Source organism: Colobus angolensis, unplaced genomic scaffold (assembly GCF_000951035.1).
Source record: "Colobus angolensis palliatus isolate OR3802 unplaced genomic scaffold, Cang.pa_1.0 Scaffold280, whole genome shotgun sequence".
In the NCBI taxonomy this organism is placed as follows: Eukaryota; Metazoa; Chordata; class Mammalia; order Primates; family Cercopithecidae; genus Colobus; species Colobus angolensis.
In genome coordinates, this window is record NW_012116044.1 from 995,512 (window position 1) to 1,006,630 (window position 11,119).

Genomic DNA, 11,119 nt, shown 5'->3' on the forward strand with positions numbered 1-11,119 from the left:
ATGGAGAAAGTTTGAATGGTGTGGATAGACCAGCCACAATGTTCCCCTAAGTTAAAGCCTAATCCAGAGCAACGCCCTAATTTTCTTCAATTCTGTGAAGGCTGGGAGAGGTGAGGAAGCTGCAAAGAAAAGCGTGGAAGCTAGCAGAGATTGGTTCATAATGTTTAAGGAAAGAAGCTGTCTTCGTAACATAAAAGTGCAAACTGAGGATCAAGCTAGAATAATTGATGAAGGTGGTTACACAAAACGACGGATTTTTCCATGTAGCCTTCTATGGGAAACAGATGCTAGCTAGGACTTTCATAGCTAGAGAGAAATCAATGCCTGGCTTCAAAGGATAGGCTGACTCTTGTTAGGGTCAAGTGCAGCTGGTGACTTCAAGTGGAAGCCAGTGCTCATTTACCATTCTGATAATCCTAGGGCCCTTAAGAATTATGCTAAATCTCTGCCTATGCTCTCTCAGTGGGACAACAAAGTCTTGATGACAGCACATCTTTTTACAACATGGTTCACTGAATATTTTAAGTCCACTATGAGTCTACTGCTCAGAACAAAGAGTCCTTTTAAAATATTACTGCCCGCTGACAAGGCACCTGGTCACTAAAGGCTCTGGTGAAAATTCACAAGGAAATTAACATTTTTATGCCTAACACATTTCTTCTGCAGCTCAGGAATTGAGTAATTTCAACTTTCAAGTGTATGATTTAAGAAATACATTTTGTAAGGCTACGGCTGTCATAGATAGTGATTCCTCAGATGGCTCTGGGCTAAGTAAATTGAAAACCTTCTGGAAGGGAGAACATTTTGATTCATGAGAGGAGGTCAAAATATTAACATTACTAGGACTTTGGAACAAGTTGGTTCAACTCTCATGGATGACTTTGAGGGACTCAAGACTTCAGTGGAGGAAGTAAATGCAGCTAGGGTGGAAATAGCAAGGAAACTAGAATTAAACATGGAGCCTGAAGATGAGACTGAATTGCTGCAATCTCATGATAAAACTTGAGTGGGTTAAGAGTTACTTCTTATGGATGAGCAAAGAAATTATATCTTCAGATAGAATCTACTCCTGGTGAAGATGCTGTAAACACTGTTGAAATGACAGAGGATTTAGAATGTTCCATAAACTTAGTTGATGAAGCAGGGGCAGGGTTTGGAAAGGACTGACTGTAAATTTGGAAGAGGTTCTGCTGTGGGTAAAATGCTATCAAACAGCATCACATGCTACAGAGAAGTCTTTCATAAAAGGAAGAGTCAATCAATTACACAAACTTCATTGTTATTTTATTTTAAGAAACTGCCACAGTCACCCCAGCCTTCAACAACCACTACCATGATCAGTCAGCAGCCATCAACATCAAAGCAAGACCCTCCACTAGCAAAAAGATGACAGCCCACTAAAAGCTCAGATGATTGTTGGCATTTTTTTAGCAATAAAGTTTTGTTTTTGAGACGGAGTCTCGCTCTGTCTCCAGGCTGGAGTGCAGTTGCGTGATCTCGGCTCACTGCAACTTCCTACTCCCTGGTTCAAGCTATTCCCCTGCCTCCGCCAACTGAGTAGCTGGGATTACAGGCATGCACCACCATGCCCAGCTAATTTTGTATTTTTAGTAGAGACAGGGTTTCACCATGTTGGCCAAGCTGGTCTCAAACTCCTGACCTCAAGTGATCCACCTGCCTCAGCCTCCCAAAGTGGTGGGATTACAGGCGTAAGCCACCATGCCCGGCCAAAGTATTTTTTAAATTAAGATATATACAATGTTTTTTAGACATAATGGTATTACACATTTAATGGACTATAGTATAACTTTTTATATGCACTGGGAAACAAAAATTTGTGTGACCCACTTTATTGCAATGGTCTGGAACCAAACCCACATTATCTCCATGGTTTAAAACATGACTATTTTATTTATCATATACTGAAAGACTACATTTGAGTAGGTATATGTTGTTGATTTAAGATTCATTTTTTCCCTCCTAACATATAATCTGCTAGGGTATTCAAGTAACGGCCACTACTCCATCAATGAGAGCTGTAAGATTTGAAACTGGATTGATTGAATTGGAACTTTCTAACCGACTTCAAACCAAAGCTTCACCAGGAAGTAGCAGCTATCTGAAACTATTTGGCAAATGCCAGGTGGATTTAAATCTGGCATTAGGACAAATTGTCAAACATCAGGTGAGTATAGAATATGTTGATGTTAAAACTATGGCTTTTAAATTTCGCACATCAGTTTTAACTATTTTAACTTATGTATTATTATATTTACAAAAATATTTAGTTTAAGTTCCTAAAGTTTATGATTATAAATTCAATGAAACTCATTTACCTTGGCCTTTCGTTGGATATCGTAAGTGTGTGTTGTGATGATTTAGTGCAGATGCGCTCACATAAAAATCCAGTATCTTCATAAGCATTTGCTTGTATCTTTTTTTATTTTAATCAGTTCTTAAAATGTTAAGCGTACACCTTTCCTGTAGAATATTAGCAAGTTCTGCATATAGTAATGTTAAATAAAGTTAAAAAACACAGTTAGATTCTCTGTTGTATAAAAATGAATGTTCACAGCTTGCTGGAGATTTTTTTTGTTTTTATTTTGCCAAAAATTATTATGTAGATTTTAGTCTTTTTTACTCTTTGAAGAACCGAATAGAAAAATGCCAGTCACAGTTTCAAAACTGAATTGCTGCATTAAAGATGTGAGGAAAAAATGAACAAAAATATCTTGTCATCTCTACTAAAAGTAATTTTTTCAAATGGAAACATTTTTAGAGGTTCTAATTATTTTAAAATATTTAATACATTGCCATTTAGAATATGGACCTCATCCTAACTTTTATATAAAGTTTATCTATGACTTCATATTTACCTCTTGCATGGCTTTTTTTATATTAATTTCAAGTGTTTATGGTACTGAGTATAAGGAATATACATTAACAGCTGAAATTGAGAAAAATGTAATATAGTTTTTTTGGTGAATAATTCCATTAATAGTGTTTAGTTTTATATTAAAACTTTTCCCATTATTTTATTTTATTGAGCTTTAAATTTTATTTTAGGTTTATGAAGAAGCTGGTTCTGATTTTCATCAGGTTGCCTATTTTAAAACCAGAATTGGATTAAGAAATGCCCTCCGAGAAGAAATCAGTGGTTCTTCAGATAGGGAAGCTGTGCTTATTACTTTGAATAGACCAATTGTTTATGCACAGCCTGTGGCCTTTGATAGAGGTAAGATAAAGTCAATGACTACTATCCTCTGGGATCTAGGAATGTTTTGTTAATGCTAGATAAAAATCTTGTAGTTTACTGGTGTAAATGCTTGACAGTGAAATGGTTCCTAAATCTGAAATGTGTGTATCCAAAAAAAAAAAAATTCTTGCTTTTTCCCTTCAGTTTTAAAAGTTATTTAGCATTGTAAAGTTATTTTGCCTTCTGCATGGATACATAGGAGTGTCTGATTCAGATTATATAATTGTAATGCTGAATTTTTTTATTTTGGTAATTAACACACCCATTTGTGTTTTGGCACTGTGTTTATTTTTATATTCTATAAACATTTATCATATACTGTCTAGAAGTGGATTACAAAAATAACTGTATCCCTGCTCTCAAGGACCTGTCAGTCCAGTGGAAAAGAAAACGAAGTAGACTACACAGTGGAGTTAGAGATGTGTTCTTGATTCTGAGGAATTCTCTACCTTTGCCTACACTTCTTAGAGGAGAAACTAATTCTTGATTTGACTTTTAATTAGGAGTTCACCAGAGAGATAAGGAAATAAAATTTACTTTTATATCCCAGGGCCTAGAAGAGTCCCTGGCATATAATCAGAACCAAATAAACACTGAATGAGACAGAATATGAATGAATGTGTTTCAACACATAAGTCTAAGAAAATATAGCAGTAGGTTCATAGAAGAAAATAATGGGAAAGAAGGCTCAACAGGTAGAAAAGGTCTAATTAATGTGGATTGGGCAAATATATTTGAACTGTATTTTAGAAGTAATGAGGAGCGGTTTAAGAAGCCATTTAAGATCTCCATCAGTGATGGACATAGGCTAGTAACAGAATCCCGTTAGAATATTGCCGTTTTGGAGATTAGAGATAACATTTTATTTTGCTGAATCCCATATATATGTTTTTCAGTTCTCATTTTACTGACCTCTCATCAGCTTTTATCAGCTCCTTAAAGTATTTTGTACTTTTGGTGTCCTTGACACAAAACAGGTTGAGTACTGGTTCTCCAAAATAATTGGGACAGGAAGTGTTTCAGATTCTGGATTTTTTCAGCTTTGGTATATTTATGTATACATAATGAGATATCTTGGGGCTGGGACCCAAGTTTAAACATGAAATCCATGTACGTTTCATATACACCTTATACACATAGCCTGAAGATAATTTTATAAAGTATTTTAAATAATTTTGTGCATGAAACAAAGTTTTGACGGCATTTTGGCTGCAGTCTCACGAGTTCAGATGTGGAATTTTCCACTTGTGGCATCATATCAACATTCAGAAAGTTTTGGGATTTTGGATTTCACATTAGGGATGCTCAACCTGCATTTGCTTTTCCTCCTATTTCTTTGGCTTCTCCATCTTTATGTCCTTTTTAGAGGCCTCCATCTATACACTGCCATGAAATGAAGGTTTGCCTTAAGGTTTGTTTCTGTTTAGCAAACTCAAACATCTTTGACTTTTCTCTGTAAATCAGATCCTTTTAATGGTATGTTCCTAGCATTATATACCTTAAAGAATTTTAAAAGAAGTAACAGCTCTACAGATGAAGTTAAGTACCATGTCTGTTTTCATTTGTTATTCCATCCCAGTACCTAACATATAATAGGCATTTCACAAATAAGTTAGAGTGAATGAACAGACCTGGATTTTCTTCTTCCTTGTGCCATTATGTGGTTGCCTGCTTTCTGTTTTATTTTTTCATTTGTTATTTAAAAAATGGTGACTATATGTCCTCTTAGATCTTTCCTAATTCTAATGCTACAGTTTTCTGGGTGTAATTTTTATTAAGCAACAGGATTTTGCAGCTTTTGAGCTTTACTTAACATATAGATTTACAGTGTTGGTTTTAATTTTCTTTCGGCCCTGCCTTAATTATCAAAAGCTGTGCTGTTTTGGCTGAATTATAAGGCTGCCTACGACAACTGGAATGAACAACGAATGGCTTTACATAAGGATATTCATATGGCTACAAAGGAAGTAGTAGATATGCTACCTGGTATCCAGCAAACATCAGCCCAGGCCTTTGGGACTCTTTTCCTCCAGCTCACTGTCAATGATCTGGGAATTTGCCTACCTATCACAAATACTGCACAGGTACAAAAAGTCAAGTCATATTCCAGGATTAAGAGCCAGGCATTTCTACATAACCATTTCTAAGTATTTAGAGTATAACATATAACTGTTTAGTAGGTAGCAAGTAAGACTGAATTCCTTCAACCATTATTCATCTCAATGTATTAAATCTGAATCTCATGGGACTTTTCTCTGCAGCACTCTTATATGCTTCAGAATAGTGATAAGATTGATACCCACCAGATAACTCTTAATTTTTACCTTCATAAATAGAAGCTTAGTTTCAGAGTCATTTTATTGTTTTCTTTTTTAGCAAGGAAGTCATTGGTATGGACTGGTTTATAAGATGGAAATTAAAGGACATTTAAGAATACTGTTTAATAAACTTACCTGCAATAGAGTAAGGAATTCCAAAATGCTTTTATACGATAATATTTAATGGTAATGAAACTTCAAAGCAGTGTGTACCTAAAGCAGGAATTTTCTCTTTGCAACTTAGGACCAATTCTCAGGAATATGTAACTGCATGCACATGTGTGTATGAGAGAGAGAAATGGCTATGAACACCTGTCAGGCCAAGAAGTAACAGTTATCAGCAGTAGAATACAGAAATCTATATTTTACTGTTATAATTTACCTTAATAACTTGTAACCAGTTGTTGAATTATCTTTTAGGATTTTGTTTGGTAAGAGAGTTTTAAGAAAAACTTTGGGTTGCAGATGGGTGGCATTGGTATGTTTGTGTTTCAGGAACTGAAATGTAGTTTTTTAATAGCATGATGGGCTGGGCCTAGGAAGGCCATAAACACCACCGGTGGGTGGCATTGTGAGAGCGTCTCCCCACAACTAAAAGAGGGGCTTGAGATAGAAATATAGATAGCCCTTTGTATGTTAAGTAAGAAAAAAAATGCACATGGCAAGTACATTTCACTTGAGCAATTTAATTTTTAAAAGGCATCTTTCTAAGCTGCTCTTTAATGAACATATCTAGTCTTGACCCTTTCTAGATTTCTATTCCTATGAATCCTGTGAGGATTTCTAAGTTTAAAAAATTGTCACCTTTTTCTTATTTCTTCTTTAATGTATTTTGCAGTCTAATCATACTGGAGACCTTGACACTGGTTCTGCTTTGGTATTAACCATTGAAAGTACTCTCATCACTGCGTGCTCTTCAGAGTCTCTGGTTAGCAAAGGGCATTTCAAAAACTTTTGTATCCGTTTTGCTGATGGATTTGAGACATCATGGGATGACTGGAAACCAGAAATTCGTGGGGATTTAGTGATGAATGCCTGTGAGTGTCTTTTATTTCTACATACAGTTTAGAACTTAAAAAATAAACCATTAAGTCTCCATTTGTAAAATTAAAAGATGTTTAGATATAGCAATGTTTTCAGACTTTGAGAAGGAAGGGCTATTTCTAGTTATAGGTAACAAACCATATTTGTGAAAAACTACATCATTGAGTAGTTTTGGGAAGTAAACCAACTAGGCATTCTTTTTGGTAGTATAACATTTGAATGTTTACACAGTCCCTGACTTTTCCTGTAATTGATCCATGTTTGACCAGATAAAGCATTTTTGTCCTATCAGAATCTTGAAAGAAAATGATAAATGTATCATATTCAACTCAACATAAAACACAGAACAGGTTGTAAATAGCCAGGACCAGGAACCTCCAGCCTTAATTAATATCAATGTGAATAAATCCACATGTTCAAATTTGTAGGCATGCAGAGTGTAATGTGAATTCCTGCAATTCTGTAATATTCAAGGTTGGGTATAACTAACACTGTGTTTATAGGGCCATATTGAAGATATGGTATTTATTTGTATATATTTTTATATTTATTACAGCAGAGCTGGTAAAGCATCATTAATATTAATAATAAAGAAAAATTATAAATAAGGAGTTAAAAGGTTGTGAACTAAAATTCCTCAATCTTGTAAACTAAATTACTTTCCTTTTAGAAAGTGGTAGCCCATTGTTTATGTAATTTTTTCCTCTCTCCACTACAGGGAAATCTTTCTAGTTCCCATTTTCTTTGAGCAATGGGAAAACCTTCTATTATTTTTACAAAAATTGAAGTTTTAGCATTCAAAATGAATGAAAAATTCTTGGTTTTGATGTGTAGGGAAGGAAAAATATCTTTTCCTATTATCCTTTTAGGCTATTTGCTGGGGCTTGTGTAGTAAAAGACCAATTAATGAGAGAAAAGCATACAGGTTTATTTAGTATGAGGTTTTTTTGTGACATGGAGCTTTAATAAGGAAACGAAGATCCAAATAAATGGTTAAACCTGAGTTTTTATGCTACGTTTGATGAAGAGTAGAGAGTTGTAGAGCAATGTGAGAAAAAGGGGTACGAGTTAAGGGTAGTAAACTGGGGGAAACTAACCAAGGCCTATTTGTTCAGATTGCTCTCAGTGTCCCTCCACTTTGGAGATGAGGATGCTCCTTTCCTCTGGGTATGGGAAGGGCATCTCTCACATGCAGGTCATATGACCTGCTTCAGAGGAAAGTCAAAGTCCTTCCTGCATCTGCTGCTTCTCAAATTGCTTCAGTTTAAAATACCTTCCATGGGAAAAGGTACCATTTTGGAAGGCAGTGTGTACTGAACCCCATCAAATGCTTTGCGTTTAGATAATTATAGGTAAAATACCAGGACTTATTTGAAATACTTCAGGTTACTGAGAAGACTTGATATGGAAATACTCATGCCTATTATCCAAAAGACCAATATTAGCCTACAACAGAAATCTTCATAGATTTATTATTTTATACAATAGTTATACATTTTTTATCACTAAAACATATCTTTTGTTTTTTTAATAAAAGACAAAAATAAATTTAAACAGTGATTTTTATTACAGTGACAGCTTTACCATCATTGTATTTATTAAAATATGTAGAATATATTTGGAAAAAAAGGAAGTAAACCATTTCCTTAACAGTTTATCTTAAGGGGCAAATGCATAAGAAACATAAAATGAGAAATATGCTTGGACTCAGAATCAGAAATATACATTAAAAAATGAACATATAATTTAGCACCTCAGTATATATTCTGTTAATACAGAACACTAACATGCTGGTGATCATGATAATCAGAATAATTTGTTTTTGGGTTTTAGAGGGGACTAAATGACATGCTTCTGTACATGCTTATTGTTTGGGTTTCTTGGGAAGGGGCTAGGAGGTAAGCAGAGTAGTTATGTAATTGACATATTGATAAAAATTCCAAATGATAAAATGGACAAATGAGTTTACTAGTTTATAGTTTTTATTAGTAATAAGTATACCTCACTATTTTTGGACAAAGGTGATGTATACAGGGCAGAGAAACAAGGAATGGTAGGATTATGCCTTTGACTTTTTTTAACAGATCATTTTTAAAACATACTCTAGAAAAAAAGGTGACCCAGTAAAATTTCTTCTCTAGATAATAATGTTTATTGAGAAATGCATTAAAAATTATCAAGGACAATCTATAGGAAGAGTTCAAAGAATGATTTAAGTAGATAGTAAATATTAGCTGAATATCATCAGTGTGTATTTAGACAAAATAAACCATCAGAAGTTTAGATGTCGGCAAGCTGTCTGTTAAAACCTGGGTAGCATTTGGTCATCAGAGCAGAAAAATTACCATCCTGGATTCAGCCTAATGGTTGCTCCAAATCATCATTCTGTCTGTGATACAGAAACCACAGGTATTATGGGGAAGAGACTAGTTGATTTCTTAGTCCTCATTTTCAGGATTCAGATCTACTTCTAAAAATCGTAATATTCCTTATTCATTCATCATGGCTCTAGATTCTATGAGTTTATATATTCATTTTTTAAGCTTACATTTTTTTGTTGCTTTTTAGAGACAGAATCTTGCTGTGTTACCTAGGCTGGAGTGCAGTGGTGCCATCATAGCTCACTGCAGCCTTGAACTACTGAGCTCAGGCAATCCTCCCGCCTCACCCCCCCAAGTAGCTGGGACCACAGGCACATGCCATCATACCTGGCCAATTTTTAAATTTCCTGTAGCTCAGGCAATCCTCCCGCCTCAGCCCCCCAAGTAGCTGGGACCACAGGCACATGCCATCATACCTGGCCAATTTTTAAATTTCCTGTATAGATGGAGCCTCACTATGTTGCCCAGGCTGGTCCTGAACTCCTAGCCTCAAGTGATCTTGCAGTCTTGACCTCCCAAAGCACTGGGATTACAGGCATGAGCCACCACACCTAGCCCTTAAGCTTAATTTTTAAAAATTCTCTACTACTTCCTGGGATAGGAAATCCTAAAAGTTTTCTTCTCCCTTTTTATTTACTAATTCTTCCTTTCACTTAGCCTCAGTTATGTTATTCAGATTTCAAAGGGTTTTCTTTTCTTTCTAGCATTCTTGGATTTGAAAGGGTAATGTAGTTCTTACTTGTTCAGATTTATAGCCATGACTACAAAGGTGAATTGGGTGATACTCCAAAACTAAATCTAATTATTTCTTAATTAGAATTTGTATGTGAGACACAGGTACTATACAGTTCAAAGGTATAATTTAGATGTTAAAGTTATTGGCAGTCTTTAAAAAAACATAATAACAAGTAGATCCTCTCTCACAAACTAAGTTGTAATATTTCTAAGTTGGAAGGATTTTTCCCTTTTGAATTTTTTCAAAGACAGAAATGTAATACCAAATTACCTAGAAAATGAATAGTAAGCTCAAATTTAAGTAACATTTGAATACCTATTTAGGATTCAGAGTGAGTTACAAAAGGACATTAAAGATATATGTACTCTCAAGTTTAAGTTGATATTTAGTTTCTTCTAAGGATAACTGAGGAAGGTCTTAATTCTATGTTTATAGTTTACTTTGTTTAAAAGTTGTTTCCACTTTTACTGTGTAAAATTGTTGAATTTAATTTAACATATTTTTTGAAGCTGAAGTTACCAGATTAAAGCTAGGTGGTAGTAAATGTTTCAGAGTTAAAGTAGATATATTCTGGAGATAGGTGCATGATCTTGAGATTGACATCATGACCTTCAGCCATTTTTTTTTCTCATAAAATGTTCCATGTCAAAAGAGAAGGTAAGACTGATGAATCATGTGTCTGACTTAATGCGGTAGCTCTTAGTTACGAAAATTCTATTTTAAGTCATTTGCATTCTCAAAGTGCCATTCATTTATGACAACAAATTGTCATAGCATCCTGGATATTAGTGGATAAGCCATCTAGAGTGTCAGAGTTGGCCAGGTGTTGTCACTCAAATAAGGAAATCACATGCAGAAAGTAAAGCTAAAACTGCAGTTAAATTATTTAAATCACAGAATAAAATATTGTGAAATATGGAATCAATCTTATGAGTCATTAAAATAGCCCTTTCATTCCAAAGATTAAGAACTAAAATTTTGGAAGGATAGTAATCCTCTTTGTATTTAGATAATAATCTTGTGTGAAAAATTAAGAGTACAATATATAATCACAAATGTATTTTCATTGAAAACTATTTTTGGGGTGATTTTTGTACAGGTGTAGTTCCAGATGGCACCTATGAAGTATGTTCAAGAACTACAGGACAAGCAGCAGCTGGTAGGTTCACATTCAGCATTATTTTGTGTTAGACAGAATTCTGCCTTTATTTTAATGGCAAGAGAATTATGTGTTAGATAGAATTCTGCCTTTATTTTAATGGCAAGAGAATCTTTTGGCCAAGCTAATTCTCGTGTTCACTAATTAAAAAAAAAAACTGTTTTGTATTAGAACATTTGTATTTAACAATTATAAATCAGACACTGTGTTTTTATATATATAAAA

The 11,119-nt window shown here is 34.5% G+C and overlaps 1 protein-coding gene across 1 annotated transcript in view; it reads left to right on the top strand.

Moving 5' to 3' along the window:
- KIAA1109 (KIAA1109 ortholog) overlaps positions 1–11,119 on the top strand; it is a 194,850-nt gene that overhangs the window by 135,440 nt on the left and 48,291 nt on the right. The window contains exons 54-58 of the mRNA XM_011948638.1: positions 2,000–2,185; positions 3,067–3,235; positions 5,129–5,340; positions 6,413–6,611; positions 10,835–10,894. Of these exons, the coding sequence (XP_011804028.1) occupies positions 2,000–2,185; positions 3,067–3,235; positions 5,129–5,340; positions 6,413–6,611; positions 10,835–10,894 (826 nt within the window). The remainder of the gene's footprint in view (positions 1–1,999; positions 2,186–3,066; positions 3,236–5,128; positions 5,341–6,412; positions 6,612–10,834; positions 10,895–11,119) is intronic.